This window comes from Balaenoptera ricei, chromosome 20 (assembly GCF_028023285.1).
Source record: "Balaenoptera ricei isolate mBalRic1 chromosome 20, mBalRic1.hap2, whole genome shotgun sequence".
In the NCBI taxonomy this organism is placed as follows: Eukaryota; Metazoa; Chordata; class Mammalia; order Artiodactyla; family Balaenopteridae; genus Balaenoptera; species Balaenoptera ricei.
In genome coordinates, this window is record NC_082658.1 from 48191623 (window position 1) to 48213596 (window position 21974).

Below are 21974 nucleotides of genomic sequence, written 5' to 3' on the forward strand. Positions count from 1 at the left end.
CCTCCAAAATGAGTTCCTTAAGGGCAGGGATTATGTTGCATTCCTGCCTATTAAAGCACCGGATAGGTGCTGAATAGAGGGTTGTTGAATGGAAAAGGGATGGGTGGATGAAGGATGGATGGATAGGCTAAGTTCCTGATGGGTGGTAGTGTTGAGAGAAGAGAGAGAGCCCTCTGGGCTGGATGATCAGGAAAAGAGGGGGTAGCTGAACTGAAATAAACAGAAGGACCCAGGGATAGCATTCCAGGTATGGAAAAATGGCTGAGCAAAAATGTAGAGGTTGGATTGAACAAGGCATGCACAGGGTCTAGGGTTCACCCTAGCCCCCTCACCCAGTCTCTCCATTGCCCACCTTCCCACACACTCAGTTCCTTGTCATCTCCTGGCAGAGCCCCTTGTCCCTGCTGAGCCCAGCCGGTACCCCTCACCCCTGCCCCTTTCCACCAGCCTGCCAGCCAGCAAGGCTGCAGACTCTGCAGCCTGAGACTCCGGATTGTTGTTGGAGAAGCAGCAGGTTTGTTTACTCCAGAGCCCGCCTGAGAAATCTCAACAATCAATGGCCAACAGCACTGCCGGCGCTGTGGCATCGATCCTCCCCTCCCAGGGCGGGCAGCTGGGTGGCAGGTAGGCAGGTGGAGGGAAGATGTGGCAGGCTTGGTGCCCAGTCCTGTCCAAGATCTGAGCTTCAGGCAAGCTTGGGTCTTCCCCCCTGGGGGCTGGGCCTCAGCAGGGGGGTAGGGGTAGGGAGTAGGTGGGGCAGCCCAGATGCAGGAGAGGAGTGACTCGTATTCTCATTCACCAAGGCTCCTAAAAGATGGGAGAATAAGAGTTACCCAAGGTCACTGGTCTCTGGGCCAAGACTTCAGGGTTCACTTGACTCCCAGTCCCGTGCTCTATACTGGCCTCCAAGTGTCAGAAAAGATGTTTTACTCCTCTGCCCCTAAGGACTGAGCAAGATAAAATGTCCCTAATCTACATCAGTAAGGACTGAGGGTAGACATCAGGAAGATAAACCACTGTCATCATTAGAAACATGCTAGAAGAAAGTTAGGAGCCATTTATGTCTTGGATCTGTCTGACAACATGGGCTTGAACTTGGCATTTTATAAAATGAAGATAATAGCTTCTATCTCATAAAGATGATATGAGGACTAAATGAACTACTGTATATAAAGCAGTACAGTGCCTGGCACATAGTTGGTATCTAATAAATGTTTGCTATTATTGTTGCTGCTATTATTATTATTATTAGGATATTGATACTCTTCTGGGTTCCCATCTGCTTGTACTGAAGCTTTGCCTTAGGGTGGGGGAGTAGAAACAGTGCTGGCTGCAGTCAGGTTTTGCAAAATGGTCAGGCACTTTGGAGTAGTCTTATTACTTATTGGCTTTAAGCCCAGGGTAAGTGACTTAATCTCTCTGAAGCTCAGTTTTCCTATCTGTAAAGTGGGGATAACTAGTCTCTTGTATTAAAATAGAAAAGGCTTAAAAATGAAAGACTTGGCCCCTGAGGGTTCTGAGCCAGGCCTCATACCTCAATAACATGTTTGTGAAATGAATGTACCCCAGGGGATGGATACACCGCAGGGAGCACTTTTTCGGAGCTGTGGAAGGTTCCTGGACATGAACTGTGGTGGTCCTGGATGACTCCTCCACTCCCACCTTTTCATTCAAGGGCATGACCAGCTCAGAGCTGCTCCCAAGGTTTCATATTGGTCCTTCCAAGCTCTGTGAGGGTGTCTGAAGCTGAGACGGATGAGGAGGTGATAAAGACAGAAGGCATGGGGTTGCCCCTCCCTTGTCTCAGTCCTTAAGTTCATGCAGGGCACCCCCTCCCAGCCAGCAGAAGTGGTGGGTACATGCTGTGGGAGCGAGTCAAGAAGCCTAGGCTCTGGGCTTAACTCTGCCGCTGCCTACCTGCACAGCTCATGAATTTATTCAATGTGTATTTAATGCATGCCATGTGCTAGGCTCTGTGCCACTGGGGACCCAAGCAGTGGTGGCACTAGGGCAGCAGGAGAGAGACTTTAGCCCTCTCAGAATGGCCATCAGCACCCCACCCCCAAGCCACCTCAGGCTGACAGCGTGACAGCTTAATTTGTGGAAGGAAAAAACTAAGTAAAGGCTATAATTTACAGTTGGGATAATTGGCCAACCGTTAGGAAAGGGAAAAAATCCTAACATACAATCTATGTAAAAATAGTGTGCTTGCTACGCAAACTCAGCTTCAAGACACAGTCCCAGCTGCCATGCACCCAGCTCTCCTTTCTAAACAGGCAGCTGACCCTAAACTTCTTCCAAAGAGGAATTCTAGAACTGCCCTGAAATGGAGGGGCTGAGCAAAACAGATTTGGTACCCTTGTTTTTGAGTTCCGTCTTGCTCTTGGAAAGGAGCATCAGGCAAACAGGTGCTCGCGACCCAGCAAGATGGGTAACCTGATGGGGGGAAGCCAGGGGATGGTGGGAGCACGGAAGAATCCCCTGACCCAGGCTGGAGGTCAGGTGAGGCTTCCCCTGAGAAATCATATAGTAGATGCCCTGTAAATATGTGCAGAAGAATTCCATGAAGGGCCAACTAAGCTGGGACCTGAAGCATGAGATAGAGTGAGCCAGGTTGGCCCAGGAGGGGAAAAGAATTTCAGGCAGGAGGAACAGCAAGAGACCAGAAGCTGTTGAAAACATGGATAGTTTGGGGAACTGATTGGCCTGGCTGGGTAAATTGGCTTCCTGCCGGAATTAGTCTGAAAGGGGCCTTGGAGACCTCCTAGTGCCTGCTCCCCACCTCCCAGCTGCTGACTAGGGCTGGTAGCATTGTCTCCTCAACACCAACCCCCCGCCCGCAAGCCTCTAACATACACAGCCTGGCTCTTCCCCCCTGAGAGGAGGCCAGTAAGCTGGGGACCCAGAAATCTGCATGACTTGACAGCCTTTGGAGGCCCTAATGTGCTTCCAGGCTTGGCAACCACCAGTTTGGTGCACCCTTAAATTGAACGCTCCAGGAGGTGGAGACCCACAGAGGACAGAGACATGCCTGAGGACAGACAGGTAGCCTGAGGCGCTTAACCATCTGAAGTGAGAGGTTGCTTCACTAAAGTAATCCTTACCTATAGGCCCTTTTCTACACCCTCTTTCCTATTTGGGGGTTGGGGTACCCAGCTCTAACAGCTCTGCCCAGGTCGGGGCGCAGCATCCCTGAACCGAGCCCACCTGGCAAACGGGGCCTGAAAAGGCTTGGAGAGGCGCGGACAAGGAGGGTGGGAGGAGGCTGGCACGCTTGGGCACCTAGGGCTGGGTGGAGGGAGGGGCTAAGGAAGGAGGTTTTTTGAAATGCCCTCCACCATTCAGGCAGCCATGGTGGGAGGGGCACAGAAGCTCTAATTAAGCCCAGTTTCTAATTAAACCCAGCCCCTGTGTCTCCTCAATCCCCATTAGCGCCCCATGGTGTCTCCAAGGCATTTTAAGCTGCCACCCTGCTGAGGAGGCTGGGACCGCTGCCAGGGCCTGCCTAGCCTGATGAGCTTAGGCCCGTGAGGGGCAAAAAGCCAACCCAGACTTCCCCTCCAGTCCGTGGCAGTTTCTGGGTCCTCCAGTCTCCTCAGAAAGCCAGGGGAGCCTCCTGCCCGCCATGTCAACCTCTGGGGCTCTGAGTGCAATCTAGACTGTCTCCCATTGAGGCTTAGTCTCCAGCACTCCCTTCCTTACCCCAAAGTGCCAGGCTGGGCAACAGGGAGAAGGGCTTGGTGCTAGTTTTGGCTGTAGCCCCCAAACTCAGGAATATTCTGTCAGACTCCAGCACCTACCACAGAGTCTGCGGGAAACGGCAATTACCATTTTATGTTAAGGCAGCCCTGGTTTGTTAACTCTTTCAGCACTAGGGCTCCTGGAGGTCAAGCCTTCCTCCTCTTCTTGCCTCCCAGACACCGTCCCCCAGTTCTTGGCACAGAGAGCAACCCCTACTTGCTGTCCCCTCCTTCACTCTTCCCACCACATACTCCATCAGAGTTCAGAGAGGGGGAGCATCAGGTCCAAGGTCACACAGCCAGAGGAGGCAGCCTCTACCTCTGGAGACCCAAACCCCACCCCAGTTTCTGCTGCTTCCACCTTCACAATCTCCCCAGGCCACATTCACACATGCAGAGTTTAATTAACTTTATTGATATTCAGAAATTAGGAGAATGACTAAAGGTAATTGCTCATTAAAAATCATTAAACTGACACAGCAGGCTCAAGCACATGCCGCCCCTCCCAAACAGCTTTCCTCTCCCCTTGTGGCAGGATCGCTGGGTACCAACTGTGGGTTGAGAGGACCACCGGTGGCTCATGGCGCCCCTCAAGCCTCAGGCCGATCGTGCCCCCGCAGCTGCAGAGGGAATAGGGGACTGAACCCGTGGGGTTGAGCCTGGCCCCGCACGATCTCGCCCTGCCCCTGAAGTCTCCACCTATCCCGCCTCCTGCCACTTCTGGGCCGCTTCCGGCTGCATCCAAGCCTGTGTCTCTCTGCCTAAATGTGAGGAAAGCTGAGGCTCCCCTCTCGAGGCCACGAGGCAGAGGGATGCACCACCCAGCCACAAAGGCTCACAGGCCGAGGTCTTTACTGCTCCGGGCCCGCCTTCTCATTGCTGAAGCCCCCAGGAGCCCTGAGATGGCCAAATGCATTGCCTGCCAGTGAGACCACTCAGTACCCAAACGACTGGGACCTTGCAGCCCCGCTGGGAGGAAGGGGTGTGCCAGGGCTGGCCCAGGTCCAGGCCTTCTCTCCTCAGGCCTGGCACTGCCAGGCTCCTTCCTCTTCTCCCTTGGGGAGTGAAAATAAAGATCTTTCCAAGCAGGCAGACCTCTATCCCACATACCCCTTGGGGGAGAGGTCTCGTGGGCATTGGAGAGGTCCGGGTGGTCAGGGAGGGACACTGGCTGGAGACACACAGACTCTGCCACAGTCTGAACAGTTTCTTCTCAGCTCTCACACCCACAAGCCTAGCGAGGCTCCCCGGGCTCCCGGCCACACCAGCCATCCTCCTGGAGACCCGCAGTCTCACTCCAGCCCTGCAGGGAGCTTTCTGGCAGAGGCTGCACTGCACACTAGCGGCCTTACACACTCTTCACACCACTCACTGCTGAGCCCTCATGCAACAGCCAGACCTTCTGAAGCCCAGACACACTTGGACCCACTACTCCGGACACTCTGGGCCCTGATTACATTCACACACAGAGCCACACACCCACACAGGAGGTTTTGGACTACAGGCCAGGAGGCACACACAGGCCCTGCACCCCAAGGGAGCTGTCCAGCACAAGGACATGGCCCATCGCAAGAAGTGTCCCGAACTCCCAGGGACATTTTCGGACAGCTGGGCCAGGATGCAAGCTTCTCCTCCCCCCTCTCCCTGCCCTGGCCCGGTAGGGCGTTCAGGACTCTTTCCCTCTTCCGCAGTGGGAACGCATGGCACTGAGTTTCTGGAGCCACAAAAGAACCCGGCATGGGCAGCCAGGGAGCAGAGTGAGCACACCTGGCTGCGTGTGACTGGAGCCAGAGGCTCAGAGAGGGGCTTCCACGTCTCTGGGGACGCAGAGCGAAGAAAACCGCGGCCCAGGGGCCCAACCTGGCCCCGTCCCCACCGCCCTGAGCTCCAACGAGGCCTGGAAAGATGAGCGAAGAGGTTAGAAACTCCCACCTTCTCCCCCCTCCACATCATGCCCTACGAACCATACTCCTAGGGATGGCGGGTCCCAACGCCAAGCAACGTTTCGGCGATCACACCAGTCACTGGCTGCAGTGGAAGAAAGACGTGGGTGTCCGTAGTTTTGAGAGCGTTTGTTTGAGCCAGGGCAGGTCCCGCCGAGAGTTGGAAACCTTCCTTCCCCGAGGCACAGAACCCCCATCCTCTCCCTAACATTCCCTCGCTGCCCACTCCATGGCCAAGCTTCTCTCGACCCAGGACCGATGAAGTTGGAGATCTGACTGCAAGCGGGGGACCGAGGACCGCAGGGTGAGGTAGCAGTCCTCCTGCGAAGAGTCTGCGGCCATGGGGTGGGGAGGGGCCGAGCAGGACGGCAGGCAGGGAGGTAGGAAGAGCTCCGGGCGTGTGCAAGAATGGAGGGTGCAAGGAAAGGACTCCGGGGAGGACAGAGTCTCTATCCCAGGACCTCAGCTGTTGCAGCCCAGGGCAGAGTGAGGAGCCTGATAGGGGTACCCGGACCCACCGAGTTTCTCCCTGGAATTGTACTCTAAATCCCGACTCCCGCGTGGCAGCGCCAAGGCGGAGAGAGGTGAGCGAAGTCCCAAATCCGGGTCCGGCCGCCATCCGGCCCCGTCCCTCCGCAGTGAGAGGCCTCGGAACGGGTGGCAAAGTCGAACGAAGTTTGGCGCGCGACAAGCGAGGCGGGACCCTGGGCCGCCAACGGGACCGTCCCGACTCACCGCCCTGTGCTCTGCCCCCCGGCAGGCGCCCCAGCGCTCCTAGACGCTTGGAGTGTGGAGAGGTAGCGAGCGGGTGAACGCGTGAGTGTATGCGGGGAGTGGGTGGCGTGATGAATTGCAGCTGAAAAATCCCATTAGATCCGGAGAGATGATTAAAGGCGAGGTCTCGGCCGGGTGCGAATGGCGGGAGCAGCGGCAGCTTCCCGCCCGCGGAGCCCGTGCCCCGCCCGGCTCGGCCGGCGCGGGGAGCAGCGCAGCCGGCGGAGCGCGGTGCCTGGGCTGGGCAGCCAGATGCGCGGAGCTTAGCGCGGGGATGGTCCTCTCTTCCCACCCCTGGGACCCTGCCCCTGCCCCAGTCCTGCCGCCGGACGCCGGGGTCCCTTACCGTGAGCCAGGAGCGCCAGCAGCGAGGGCAGGAGCAGCAGGGCTGCCGGGCGCATGGTGCCGGTAGCGGCCGCGCCCCAGGTCGGGGCCGCGATGGGAGGGCTGGGAGCTCGGCGGGGCTTGGGTGAGGGTCCTGCCGGAGAGAGGGAGCGTGGCCGCAGCCGCCGCCGGCGCCTGACAGAATCAGCACCACGGCCAGCGCCTGGCGTCGGCGCTGGGGATCGCCGCGCTGGGCTGGGGGCGGGGGCGCGGGAGGAGCGGCTTACCGTAAAGTCTCAAGCAAAGGCGCAGCAGACCCGGCGGTGGGAGCACAGGCTCCCACGCCGCCGCCAGCTCAAGGGAAGGACTTCCCTGCTAATGTGGGCACACGGTCCCCGCCCTTCCGCGCTGCCCACGCCCAGCCAAGCCTGCTGCCCTCTCCCCCATTAGCAGCCTGCTGAGGAGGTGGGGTTCTAACCCGATTCTCCGTGAGAGAGCAACCCTCTCACCATCTCTCCCCACCCCATCCTGGTACCTGAAGGCGCCAAGGGTGACCTGGGAAGACGTCCGCGAGTGAGGCAGCTGGCGAGGCCCGCGTGCCCTTGTGGCAGCTCCGTCCTGGGCCTGTAATGAAGATGGCTTTTGAGCGTACAAAGGACAATAATTTATTACTTTGTGTTCAATAAATGCCAGGGCTCCAGGCAGCTGCATCAGCAGCAAACTGTGCTCACAGAAAAGCTTAATTATCCTGATATTATAGTTAAAAGCCAGTGGTACTCGTGTCCTGTGAAGACATTCTACACTTGGCAGGAGCCAACCTGGTGGGAAGCCCTAGGTAATATCCTGGGTCCCCATGCAGCCCTGGATCTCCAGTACCCTGCCTTGGCCCCCCTACAGGACCAGAGAAGCCACAACGCTAGCCAGTGAGAGCAGACCCTTCACACCTATCCCTGCCCAGGTTCCTGGAACTGGTGGAGAAAATGGGACAGGCATGGGGTGTGTGTGAGACGGCATTTCCCTAGGGCTATTTTAGATAGAGACTTGAAGGAGGCCCAGGGGATTAGCCAGGGAGGCTGTACCATTCAAGGGTATAGAAGAACAAGCTTCTAGGACTCTGCTTGGGCTGAGAAGCCCCAGTGAGTCATGGGGCAGCAAAGAGGGCAGTCACATCCCTGAGGCAGATGTTTAGATCCAGAGGTTTTTCTGGCTCCAAGGATGAGCTCACTTGAAGAGCCTCAATGGACAAATGGGACATGACCCTGTGACTGATGTTATTACTCCCTGTAGAGGAAGAGGAGGGCTGAACTTCCTGTGGCCCCCAGGGAGAAGGATAGCTTTCTGTTTAGTTCTTTTCACATGGACTTGGCTCCTCTCCAAAGCTTCCAGACCCCAGTCATTGTCCAATGCTCTTCCTGATCTCATTCTAGAAGCAAGTGGCAAGACTTCTGCTCATTCCTCAGAGTCTTTTTGTCCTTACCACCTCCACAATCTTCCAGCTCTGCTTATCAGATTCTCTCTAGATCCTCTTACTGTGGGCTCTGGGGAGCTACCTTGATCGCTGTAAAGAATTCCAGGCAGCAGACAGGTGGCATGTAGAATTATCTGAGGGAGTCACTGGGAGAGCATTTCTGTACTGTCGTTTCAAGAAGTTGAGAAAAAAGAGGGCAGTAGCAGAAGGATGGCAGAAGGGAAGGGACTTGACAAAAGAATCAGAGGTAGGGAGAGAAAGCCAGGAAAGAAGATGCAGAAGGGAGGGAGGGAGAGGGTTGCCAACAGAGGAGGGAGGTAGAAGGTTTTGTGGATGAGGGTAGTTTGAGGAAATACTGGCAAATGGCATGAGATTCTTCCTTTCCTCCCTGAAGGTATTCCTGAGCTCCTCCTTGATTCCTGGGCTCCTCTGAACTAAGCAGCTTGGGCAGAGGAGGGTGAATCATGACCCAGGGATGAACCTTGTGTGCCAGAATGATTCATGGGGATTTGGAGGCTGGTGGCAGCTGGGCTTCTTGATGAGGTGGGCACTACTCACAAGAAGGAGAAGCTCAGGAACATGTCACATCATGGTTTCTACCGCCTGAACTAACCTAGGCATTCAGGAGGGGGTCCAATAAAGACTACAAACCCCAGAATGCATCACTCTGCCCTGAGCTCAGAGGATGGGTTTGTACTGCATCATGGGAAGAATATGTACCTGGGCTGTCCCTCCCTCCTGAAGACAGTCAACGTGGCCTCTGTGCTATGGGTTCCCAGTTAGGTTGAGGCAGAGCCTGGACCAAATTGGGAAGTAGTAGAGTTTCTGTCAACACCTTGTCTCATGCCCTTCAAGGGGCCCGTTCTCCCCAGATCTCAGCATCACCCACAAATTAAGGACAATAAGATGCCTTAGGGAACATTCAGCTCTATACTACAAGTTTACAGTGCACTCAAGTCATATACACATTTGAAAGTGGCAGCCTGGGGAGACTTGCAAGGCTCCCTTTACTGGTCTCATTTCTCCTCTTCATTCTGTGTCCTCCACCTGGCTCCTTACCCCGAGAGGATCTTGGGCTTCCTTGTCTATGTAATTGATTGCTTGTCTTCTCTACTAGCTGTCAACTCTGTGAAGGTTCAGAACATGTCTGTCTCTTCAAATCTCAACCTAGCCCAGTGCCCCACACATAGTAGATGTTTAATAAATATTTGTGAATAAATAATGGCATGCCCAAGGCAGGTCATTGGTGCGAAATTAGTGCTGTGAGATAATGGAGAGGGGACAATTGCTTTTGAGGGGGAGGGGAGGTCATTGAAAGTTTCACACAGCAGATGGCTTGACTGAAATCAGTCTTTTTTAGTTTGCTTTTGGCCACACCATGCAGCTTGTGGGATCTTAGTTCCCCCGACCAGGGATTGAAACCGTGCCCCCTGCAGTGGAAGCGTTGAGTCCTAACCACTGGACAACCAGGGAATTCCCTGAAATCAGTCTTAATTATGCTTTAGGTTTCAGTCAGGGGAGAGGAAGAAGGAGGGCATCCAAAGTGGAGGGAGTGACTTATGCAAATGCAAAGTGGTGGAAATTGCAAGATGGTGTGGGTTCAGGGAGAAGACTGGTTCTGGTGGAGCAGGGAGTCTCTGCAGGGATGTAGAAGGAAGGGTTGGAGCAGGCTGGGGCCAGGCTTTGTGTTCATCTGAGCCATAGGACATCCTTAGTGACTACATGGAAGGGGTTACCCCATCACAAAGATATTGGCACCCAAACAAGGGAGTCCAGAATTATTAAGCTGGGTTTTCAAGCACCATGGCTAGTGATAGGAACTGAGGGGTTCACTGCTGACTCAGAAGGTAGGGGAAGGGATCTGAGTTACAATGGCTGCATTAGGACTGAGAGCCAGAGAGAGGGAGGAAGGGGCTTTCCAACCTCAGGGACCCTCATAACTTCTGCCCAGAGAGTGCCAGACATCCAGCACACACCCTGGAGAAGCCAGCCTCACGTCCCCACTTCCAAACAGCCCATCAATTTGCGGGATCACAGGCACATTGGTGACTTATTTCGAAGTCTCTGCCTGGATGACACTTGCTTTCTGAGTGAAAGGAGAAGAAAATTAGTCTCCTCCAAGACAGCTTTCAAACCAGAGCTACATCTTCCATGGAGCCAAGGGGTTTTTGGGGTTTCATGGAAGCAGGAGCAGGGGCTACCACCTCACTCCAGAGACTCCCAGGGGCACACTGCTGCCTGTTCACCTCAAACCACTCCTCAGAGGGGGCTCCGAGACCCTGCAGCATCTGGAACCGTCTGGGGTGCCACAGCTCCAGCCAGGCTTCCTGGAGTATCCAAAGTCAACCTTTTGAATTTAGGGGCAGAAGGAGGGCTCTGCTCTCATAAATGGGAGTCCTAACTCCTGAGTATTTGCTCCCACTCCAGGAGCAGGACCAGATCAGCTTTTGCAAGAGCCCAGGGTGGGTAGAGACAGCAGCAGAAGGGGGTTTGATGTGAGCTGCTTTCCATCGCCAGACCGAGGCCTCCAGCCAGCCCACCACTCCCAGCCAAAGCCTTTGATCCTCCACAGCTCCATAAATGTTTAATGCCACTGGTTGGGCAGAAATGAGGCAGGTGCTGAAACAGAGAGACTGGGGAAAGGACTTAAGATCCATGATGTTGGCTACATTATTTTCACGTAGGAGCCCTGGGATGGGGGGAGGAGGCCTTCCCCCTCCATATGATTGAAGTCCCAGGATTCAAGTTTGTGGCTATAATAAAGGAAACTCTAAAAACCCACCAATGGGTTGAAAATAAAATGAATAATCAATTGCAGAAGCCCAATCCCCGGTTTGATTGAAGGAGAAAGATGGACAGTTAAATGACAATCAAATGCAAATACAGCTCAACAAACACCACAGCAATTACCAGGCACAGGGACCACATGGTGCTTGCAGGCAGCAGGGGTTGGCAATTTGGAAGCCTGGGCCTGTGCGGAGGTGATGGGTGTGAGGCCATTTTAATGGACAGTTAAATAGATGCAAACCCTCCCCATATCTACTTTGCATACACTGCTAATGAGTGGGGAACTGGAATTCTGGCATCCAGAGGGAGGTTGTATCACCTTCTGTGGCTGCCTCTGCGTCATTTCAGAATGGAAGAGGACCCGAGTGCCTGGGAGGTGAGACCAGAGTGGGCCCTTGGATCAGAGGACCTTGACATGGTCACTCTAGTCTCATCGGATTCTTCACACCAGCTGGTGCTGAAGTGTTGAGGGTTGAAATTGAAGGGAGCCTGTGGGGTCCTCTGGGAAAGGGCTCAAGGTGCTGGTCTTCCAACAGCTGAAAGGCCCTCGGTGAGAGTGGCCTTCTCTTCTAGATTTGCATAATGCTTTGCATCTCATTTGAATGCTGTTAATTTGGTGTTAGGCTAGGTTGGCACCGTGTAGAAAAGAGAACAGCTGGCTTTCTCCCTCCCCTCTGTACCCTGAGGCTCACCCTGAGCATAGCCCTCCCTAACTTGGGGGATGAGACCTCCACTTCCACCACCCCTCAATGTTCCCTGGTACTTGGAGAGTCTCTTGGTGAAGCCAACTCCTAAAAGCCAAGGCTGCCTGGGCAGTGCGGCCACCTGCAGAGTTATGCAGAAGGAAGAAGAAAGAGTCCCCCAAGGTTGTCCTCACCAGACCCAGAGAAACCTTGGGAGTATGCTGGCAGCCTTCTTCTCCCCAAGCAATCAAGGCGGCTTGGCTTGGAAAGGGTCCAAAGATAATAACCCAGAAAGGGAGGGAACAAAGACAGGTGATAATCCCAGAGAAATATAGAGGGCTCTAGAAATAAAATGCTCTGAACTCCATATTTCTAGTGCTTGAACTTACATTAAATACATCTGTCCAGAGGCATTGGGTTTACAGTGGTGTGGCTCAGGCTGGAGACCTGGTACCAGGATGATGACCATGTGATGAGGGAGTGGGTCACGGGTGGGGGGGCGGTGAGCTCCTGAGAAAGGGGGAGGAGGCCCCACATGCATTGTGTGGGCTGCTCCTGTCAGGTGGGCCTCAGGGTGCTACTGTGAGCTGGGGGTGTGGGAGGAAGGAACAAAGTTTCCAGGCTGCCTGGGATGCCCCTCAAAGGCAACTTAGTTCTTTCCTATGTGGAGCCAGCTAGAGTGCCCCACCTGCTTCTTACCTGGGTTGGCCTGACCTGGAATCTACGTCAGTAGTAGACAGAGAGTATTTATGCATAGGACAAGCAAGGAGGAGGTACCAACTGACCAAATGCTGGTCTCCTTTTGTCAGGGAGAGCCCTTCTACCCAACAGAATCCCAAGGCCAGCTCCACCTACCTCTGGGGACTAGGACAGGATGGGAGAGGCATGAACCACTTTCCTGACCTCATGCCCTTGCCCCTGACAGTACTTACCCTGGGTCATGCCATGGCTGGGGGTGGAAGAATGCCTCCCACCCTTTTTTTTAATGCCTGAGATAAGATTAGGGGGTTGCTTTGAATAATGTGAGAGGATAATTGAGTTTTCCCCTTTAAGCAAACCCAGGCATGAAGCTTTGGAGTTACATAAAGGACGGGCTCATAGCTGGTTCATATTTTACAGAAGGCCTTTAAGTATTTCCTCTTCAAAAAGATTGCCACATGCATTTAAAGCAGATTTATGAAAATTTGGTATGTTCCCCAGTTTTTTAGAAGTTAGCCCTGAATCCAGTGGGCTGTACTTCACCTCTAAAAATAAGAATAACAGCACCATTTATTATTTACTATTACTGGGCATTGAGCTGGGGAATTTATATCCTCACAGCAACCCTATGAAGTAGGTACTGTTATTGTCCCCACTGTACAGATGAGGAAACTGAGGCTCTGGGAGGCTAAGTGATTTGTAGCTAGTTAGTAGGTCCAACCAAAATATACAGAATACCAAGGCAGAGCAGAAAGCTATAGATGCCAGTGGGCCTTTGCAGGAGCAGGTGTGCAAGGGATCTCAGGTTCACTGGACCTCTGACCGCTGCCCTGGTCTCACCTCCAGGAGGTCTATGCCCAGATGTTCTCCTCTGGTGCAGTCCGTGGATGGTGGGCCACATGGAACAGGCAGGGCAGGGCTGGTTACTTATCAACTTATTCTTTAGACAAATATTAAGTATCCACTGTGCTAAGTGATGGGGATAAAAAGGTGAGTGAAAACAGACATTGCCCCAGCCTGCTCAGAGCTCACTGTCTAGAATGGGAGACCTTGTGCAGAACCACCTGATTAAATGCAAAGCTACAATGTAGCAGATGCTCAGGAGAGGTTCACAGGGCTGTGGAGGACCACACTGGGGACCTGACCTAGTCAGGGAAGGCTTCCTTGAGGAGGTAGTGATTGAATACAAATTCAAAGGACAAGTATGAGTTATTTGATTGAATAGGGATGGGAAGTATGTTCCATGCAGAGGCAACAGCATGTGCAAAGTCCTGTGGTAGGCAGGACTAAGAGACGGTTAGTGTGGCTGGATGATAGAGAAAAAGAAGTGGGGGGTGGGATGCAGCTAGAGAGGCAGGCAGGTGTAGAGCTCCAAAGCTCAGGGGGCTGCACATGACCTCTAGGCTCCCCATCTGCCCATCTGTCCAGGCATTCATCTGTCCATGCATTCATTCTGCCTTCCTCCAACCTCCTACCCAGTTCATTCATCACCCTCTCACTCGTTTGTTTACTGAATGTGGGAACGTTTATTGTGGCAGAACCTTAGTGGCCTGTTGGAAAGGCAGAGCTCCCAGTCCAGGGAGGGGAGATAGAGAGTCTCAACACACTGAAACACAGCATGTCCATTTGTACAAGGTGCTTCAACAGGGCAATGAAAGCCCTAGAGGCTAAGTGTCTCCCATGGTTCAAGCTTCCTAAGGCAAAGCAACATCATCCTCTCCAGGGAGATCTTCCAGCCACACAGTTCCTCCTGGCATCTATCTCATTCCTTTGAGAGCCCCAAGGTGGGGAGTGTTTCTGATGTCCCTTTTCATTGGCCCTTCTTTTGGGTTCTTAGGCATCTCGGTCCCAGGAGAACACAGGGAAGCTTGGTCAGGTCTCCCTCAGATATCAGAATCCAGTTCCAGACACTACCTTTTCTGGGCATGAAAATAGGACAGAAATCCCAAATGTCCCTTAATTCCAGCCATGCACTCCCACCCTTCACTCCTCCTTGAACTACTTGTCCTCTGCTTGTGACATCACAATGGTCTCTATGGCAACCAATTGTGAGGTCACCAATCTTTAAAGCAACAGAATGTGCAGGGCCAGAGAATGGCCTGGAAGAGAGAGGGAGCAGGCAAAATGCGGGCTTGAGAGGGAAACCAGCTCCCACTGGGAAAGCACAAGGCCACCCAAGACCTATGGGAGGGAGGAGGATTCCACTTCTAGTCCATCTGCAGGGGGGTAAAAACAGCTTCTTGACTTTGCCCCTCACTGAAAACTTCTACACTGACAATCAGCCCCTCTGAAATTGCCTGTGAAGGGAGAACTTCATCTAATCCCACTCAGATGAGCTGTAGAAATTGATGGGACACGGTGAGCAGCATCCTGGGATCACTGAGGTGGCCCCATGTACCACTGGGAAGTGGAGGTAGGCGTGATTCTGGTCTCAGCCCCACTGGCCCAGAGGGGCTGGCCAAGACCTGGCCCGTGTTGGAGCCTTGATTTCCTTATCAGGGAAGGAGTGAGGATGTGAAGGTGCTAAGGAGCTCTGTTTCTTCACTTATAGGATAAGCAACTGATTCGCTTAATGCTGTTGGGCCTGCCCTCCATCTTCTGAGTGAGTGGGGGAAAGGAAGTCACTGGTACTTCTTGGGTAGGGCTGGGCAGGCCTGCTGGCTCCTCTGAGATCATGTTAGTGGTTTGCAAGAACAAGGCCTTCTGGAAAGGAAGACTGCTCATCAAGAGGCTGGGGGGCATCCTGAACAGTGCCCAGGCTTCAAAGTCAGGTCTGGGTTCAAATCATCCCAGCCTTTTGCTTGCCTTGGGCAAGTCTCTGAGCCCCTCTGGGCTTCTACTTCTTTACATAAGGAAGATAAGGGACTTCCCTAGTGGTCCAGTGGCTAAGACTCCATGCTCCCAATGCAGGGAGCCCGGGTTTGATCCCTGGTCGGGGAACTAGATCCCACATGCCGCAACTAAGAGTTCACATGCTGCAACTGAAGACCCCGCATGCCGCAACTAAAGATCCCGCGTGCTGCAATGAAGATCCCACATGCCGCAACTAAGACCCGGCACAGCCAAATAAATAAATATTTTTTTAAAAAATGAAGGAAGGTGATGCTACTTGCCTTTCAGAGAAATATTCAGTGAGATAACCTGTAGGAGTGCTTGGCACATAGTAGGTGCTCAATAAATGCTCATTATATTTTTCTATCCCCTCAGCCCTTAGCCTAGGGTTTTGCATATTATATGTGCTTCATTAATGCTTGTGACTATAAGTGCAGCGTGAGGAATAGAGGCAGTGTTTAGAGCAAGGGAAGTCAGTGGATCTGGGTTCAAATCCCGATCCTTACCAGCTGTACGCTTTCAAGCAAATCACCTTACCTTTTTGTGCCTCAGTTTCCTTAACTATAAAATGGGAACTAGTGATAGTATTGTCCTCATAGGGGTGCTTAGGACTAAATGAGACAAGGAGAGAGAAAGCCTGGCACTCATTAAGTGCACAGTGGCTGGTGGTGATTGTGCTCAGTCTTGAGTAGAGCTGTTTCTGAACATGCTGCACAGTTTCTGTTCACTGTCAGCTTGAAGGGAACGCTAGTAAACCTGTGGGATGTCTGGAACTAGAGAGTGAGTGAGCCTCAAGACAGGGACATAGGATGGCAGCCTCCCCAGGAAGGGGTCACCACTTCCTGTTTGGATTCCCTTGGTGTGGACACTCAGGACTGCTGCCCAGTTCATGCCAGTCACAGGGGCTGGGTCCCCAGCTGGGCTCCATGAACTGAGGGCTGGGCTGTGTCTCACTCATCTGCGAAGCCCACGCCAAGGCCTGGCGCATGGCAGAGGCTCAGCAGCAGTTCAGGTGAACTGAGTTAGATGATGTCTATCATGTTCCGGCTAACATACAGTCTGCGCACACCCCTTGCCAGGCTCTGTTCTAAACATTCTGCATGTCATTGATCCTCACAGCAACTTTTAAGGTAGATGCTATTATCCATTTGTAAAATGAGGAAACAGAAAGGCTAAGTAACCTGCTCAAGGTCACACAGCTAGTAAGCAACGATGGGGCTGGGATTTAAACCAGGCTACCTGGCTCTAGAATCTGAGCTCTTAACTCCCATGTTACCCCCAGCCTCATGGGCCCTGCCCAGCCATTTTGCCACATCTGCCACCACGAATTTCCTCCCCCAGCTCTCCCTCCCATCCCTCTCTTCTTCCGGCTGAGCCTGGGCCCAGTGCAGCCCAAAGAATGCAAATTCTCCCACCACCCGCCTCGCCTCAGCCATCTCCCTCCCCCTCTGCTGAAATAAAGCTGCGGCTGCCACTGCCACAGCTGAAGCCGTCACCACCAGATCCTTTGCTTATTTCAAGTCCTCCTAAAGCATGTCGAGTTCTTAACTTATTAAAGATAAGCACATGGATATAGGGAGCAAATCTCTTTATTTATGACATAATCTCCAGCCCGAAAAAGCGGCAGGAACAGTGTTGCTTATATTAGGGAACCAATAGGAAAAAAATCAATTAGATCCGCCAGAGCGTTTCGCTATTAACTTTCTTCTGATGTTTCTCTTAAGGCTGGCCATGGGGGTCTCCACCAGCAGCCGAGCTGGAGGAAAGAGGAGAGCTTTGTAGGAACAGAGGCAGGAATGTCACAAGGAAGGCAGTAGGCCAGGCTCCCAGACAGACACGGGAGTCTCTCCATCCAGGGTCTCCTTCACCGCTTTCCAAATCTCAGCCAGGAAGTCCTTATGTTGATTTGACCTCCATGTTTCTTGCTGCAGTTTCAGCTGGTGTCTTCAGGGGCAGTGGGAGTCAGCTGGTAATTCTTTGCTTCTTGCAGACCAGAACCACGAAGTCTAATCACATTTCTGCTAGATCCTTTGAGGGCAGGATCCTCTTCTTCCTGGAAGAATGTTATTCTGGAGGGGCTCTTGCGGACTGAGTTTTAGCATAGTTGTCTTCTGCTGGGTAACCCTGCCTGGGACCTGCGCCCACTCCACGAGGTCCTTACGTCCATCTGCCTGCCTTCCAAGCTGTCTCCCAGAGAGCGGGCTCTCCCTAACCCCTGAGAGCCTCCAGCAAGTGGGATGTCCTGCTTCCCATAGTAACCCAGGTCTCCTCAAAGCAATCATGGCTTCTTTCCTAACTCTTCCTCAGGGCCAGGCATGTAACAGGTGCTCAGTAAATATCATAGAATTAATAATTATTATAATAATAACTCTACTGACCAAATGCTCACTCTGTCAAGGCTGAGAAGGGCAGGTGCTTTGTTACCCAAAGTAGGACCGTTTGCTTCTCCCTGAACCAGCAGATAGCCCAGAAGAGGCCTTAAGTTTTGTTTTGTCTTATTTTTTTGGCCAAGAATAGCAGTAGCAGCAGCTCTGAGAAGTTAAGTATTATAATCCCCAATTTACAGAGGAGGAAAGAGACTCAGAAATAACTTGTCCAGGCTAATAAGTGAATGAAATGCTCTATCGATCCACTTTCGGTCATTAGTAAGTCCTTCTTGAGGTCTAACCTAAATCTTGCCTGTTTCAGCAGCACCAGTTCCTTCTCTGTCCCATGGAAGCAGAGAACAGCATCACCATCCATGCAAACTTCCCTCAGTTTAGGAGTGTCCACCAGCTTTTTGTACAGGTTGACCCACAATGAATATTAAACACCAAACTTCACAGAGGCCAGCCCTGCAGGGCAAGCAACGAACCAACCTTCCTCATGCCTGTTCATTATTATAATTAATATTGAACCAGAGTTGGCGGCGAGCCTGTTCATTATTATAATTAATATTGAACCAGAGTTGGCGGCGACCTCGCCCTCACCAGGTATTTGGGCTATTTTAGAAGCTTATTCAGATCAATGACAGACAGCTCCAAATAGATAAACTCCTCGCCATCTAGACGAATCAATTGCAACACTGTCGTCACAACAAGCCCAAGAAATTGATCTGATTTCAGGCGACATGGTAACTCAGCGCTGGGCAAGCTGGTTTTAATTTCCCCGTGGCCGAGACCAGCTTCCTCTGCTCACTGAAGCACTCCTCTTTCCCAGCTGGTGTTTCATGCACACAGGTGTCCAGGGTCCTTGAAGAGCTCAGGTCAAGGGGGCAGTCGTATGGAGGACAGGGTGACTGGGAGGCTGTGTGACCTTGTGGAAGGCTCTTGAACCCCGAGACCCAGGAGGAGCTGACTCAGACCTGCTGCTGGGAACCTCGTTTTGCTGGCTTCAGCTCCGATTTTCCGCTGCCCCTTGCAAAAACCAAGCCTGGAGGCCTTTCTGGGCTGCCTCCCAAATTGGGAATCACAGAGGTAGGTTGCCTATTTCAGGCACTAGGATAACTGCCCTTCTTGGTCTTGGAGATGGAGTTTGTCTAGCAGGGCAGCAAAAAAGCTCACCCGTACAGACACAGCCATTTATTGGGTGCTTACTTTATACCCAGGGAGTAAGCTTAGAACTTTACACCCCTCATCTTCTTAACCCGCACAACAGCCCAAAGAGAGGAAACAATTTCCACATTTTGTAGAAGAAAAAACCAAAACTCAAAGAGGTTAAGTAACTTGTTCTGGGTCAGACAGCTTGTAAGCGATGGAGCCTGGATTTGAACCAAGGTCTATTAGACCCCCTTCCCTAAGCCTTAGCCACCACTCTGTCCTAAACATACCATCAGAGATCCCCTCATTCTCCCCCTGCCTGAATCCTGTCTGGTTAAATGAAGCCATTCCTCTTCCCCCAGCCTGCCAGGGAAGGGAGCCTCCCCAGAATTCTCACGATCAGCAATTATTCCCTGAACTTTCACCTGATGCTGCAGGTACTGAGCTGAGGGTGTTGAGGAGATGAGTCAGGAGGCCAGCTGGCCAGCTGCCTGCACCTCAGCTTTTACTCCCCTCCTCTCCCCAACCGTGTTAGTCTATCTAGGTGGTGAGGCATGGGGCCTGGGACAGGCAGCACGGTGTTGGGAGATGTGACTTTGGAGTCAGCTGATCTGGGTTCAAATTCTAGCCCAATCACTATAGTCCAATACCCTGGGCAAGTCTCTTAACCTCTTGGAACTTCTCTTATCCAGTCTCTACAGTGGAGATACTATTACCCAAATCACAGGTTGTGAGGATTAACATGAAACACTGCAGGTGGAATACCTAGGAGTGCCCGGCATGCAGCAGGTGCTCAACATGTATTGGGTCCTTTTCCCCTTCTCTTGTGCCTCCTCTTTCTGGAACCCCATGTCTTGGGTGCCCAGTTCTGAATGGCCAAGGTCAGGGCTTTTAAAATATATTTTAGCTAAGAAACTCTTTAAAATCAGGAGATAGGGGCTTCCCTGGTGGCGCAGTGGTTGAGAATCGGCCTGCCAATGCAGGGGACACTGGTTCGAGCCCTGGTCCGGGAAGATCCCACATGCTGCAGAGCAACTAAGCCCGTGTGCCACAACTACTGAGCCTGTGCTCTAGAGCCCGCGAGCCACTACTACTGAAGCCTGAGCGCCTAGAGCCCTTGCTCCGCAACAAGAGAAGCCACCACAATGAGAAGCCCGCGCACCACAACGAAGAGTAGCCCCTGCTCTCCGCAACTAGAGAAAAAAAACCCGTGCACAGCAACAAAGACCCAACGCAGCCAAAGATAAATAAAATAAAAAATAACTAAGTTTAAAAATCAAATCAAATCAAATCAGGAGACAGGTAATGAGGAAGGTAAGGATACAAACACATAAAAAGGGAGTTGGTCAGATAGCGATGGGGGCTGGGAGCCCTGCTGCTCCACGCCTTCCCTCACCCCCAGCCCCATAGTAGCCCCCCAGGGGCTGTGACTGAGCCCTGAGCCCGGCTGATTTTCTGCCTCCAACACTATCTCTCAGCCACCAGCTACCTTGAGCCTGTTTGGATTTAGAACAATTTAGGTGCTAAGCGGGCAAAGCTACACCAACCATATCTACCTCCTTTGGGGGTTGGGATTGGGCATTGCAGCTGGGGAGGGCTTGGGTCTGCGGGCCAGATGGCCCTGGATTGTGAAGGGGGTCTTCTGTCTGTCCTGGGGAGCAAAGGGCGTGAGCTGAATCTTGTGGGGGTGGATGCCTGTTCATCAGGCTCAGCATCTTACGTCTTCCCTGAGGGAGGCAGGGATGTCTGGACTCTGAAGCCTAGCAATGGAGAGTGACATACAATACCACGCAGCCAGGGAGTGACAGATGCGGATTCAAACCCAGGCCTCCAGAGGGCTGGGATTGCCTGCACTCCCTCTTCTCTGTACTGTGGCTGCTCCTCACACACACACCCACACCCCCCGCCCCCCCACACGCCGTCCCCATTTTGCATCTATCAGCCCTTTCACCCACCAAATACAGCGCATGAAGAGAGAAACTCCAAAGAAAGCAGGAGGAAATGGGAATAGATCCTGGAAGCACTTCCGGACTCATGAGCTTGTCTCCAGGAGAGGTTATCAGAGAGGCAGCACTGTCTCTGGAGGGGTTTCAGCTGGGGTCTCAACTCAGCTGCCCCCTGTGGCTCCCACCTCCTGAAAGCTACTGAGAGACAAGGTGACCTCTGATGTGTGTGACTCTATATTTTGAACAGGCAATACCTGCATATGGTTCAAAAAATAAAGGTTAAAAAAATAACCTGGTTCATTGAAAATCCTCCCTCCCACCCCAATCTCCCTGTTCCCCTTCCCAGGGGCAGGCGGTGTTCTCTGTTTCCTATCCACATATATACAAGCAAATAGGGACACATATTCTCTTTCTTTAGTCCCATTTTTAATACACAAGATGTAGCATAGCCCCGCACACTGTTCTGTGCCTTGCTTTTGTCACCTGACAATATATCTTGGAGATTACTCTGATTCAGTACATAAAGAGCTGCCTTACTCTTAGGTGTCTTTTTATGGTCACAGGCTTCTCGGGAGCTCAGAAGTAATCACATCTGGTTTGATTAGCTTCACATTTCCATTTATGACTTCCCCGCCCAGAGAGGGCAGGAAAGCTCTCCAAGGTCACGCAGCAAGGACTAAGGATGCGCCCTGATTTCTCTCCCCAGCTCGGTCCTCGGCTCCTGGCCCGGGCCACCTCGAGGCTGAGGCTGCCCAAGCAGGGGAAAGAGAGGGAGGGGGGCATCTTTAATTGAAATGCTCTCCGCGCTGCTCCTTTGCAGCCGGCACCTGGCGTTGTGTGGTGCGGATGCGGCCGGCCTGGTGCGCTGGGTGCGCAAGGGGCCGGGGCGGGGGGTGGGGAGCGGCGGAGCGCCCACTTGGGAGCAGGCGAGGCCGGCTGATTCCCCGGGAAATCCGCGCCGCCTGCTTCCTGGTAATGAGCTCCCGGGGCCCGAGGTGAGCTTCCCTAGCTGCTCACACGGCAGCCTCGTGCACCAAAGGAAACGGGGACTTTTTTTCTTCCGTGCTTGACAGCTCATTAGAAGAATTAATTTACTCCAGCGTTTGCAGTTTAAAGGACATTATTTACTGGTTAATTGTTGTTATTACAAAATGTTAAATATCATTATTTATTTCCCAGGCCCTGACTGCTTCTCTGACAGGAATTTATTAGGTGAGACGGGATCACCGGTGGGCACCCCTGTGCTGAGCGGCGTGAAGG

General features: G+C 52.7%; 1 protein-coding gene across 4 annotated transcripts in view; it reads right to left on the minus strand.

Moving 5' to 3' along the window:
- SEZ6 (seizure related 6 homolog) overlaps positions 1-21974 on the minus strand; it is a 98275-nt gene that overhangs the window by 37018 nt on the left and 39283 nt on the right. For 2 of the 4 annotated variants that reach the window (XM_059907861.1, XM_059907860.1), the window contains exons 3-4: positions 7317-7405; positions 6804-6935 (exon numbers count right to left, since the gene is read on the minus strand). The exons of 1 other annotated variant lie outside the window; for it this stretch is intronic. In XM_059907861.1, the coding sequence (XP_059763844.1) occupies positions 6804-6858 (55 nt within the window). In that variant the 5' untranslated portion in view covers positions 6859-6935; positions 7317-7405. The remainder of the gene's footprint in view (positions 1-6803; positions 6936-7316; positions 7406-21974) is intronic. One more of the 4 variants, XM_059907863.1, reaches the window with a different exon arrangement.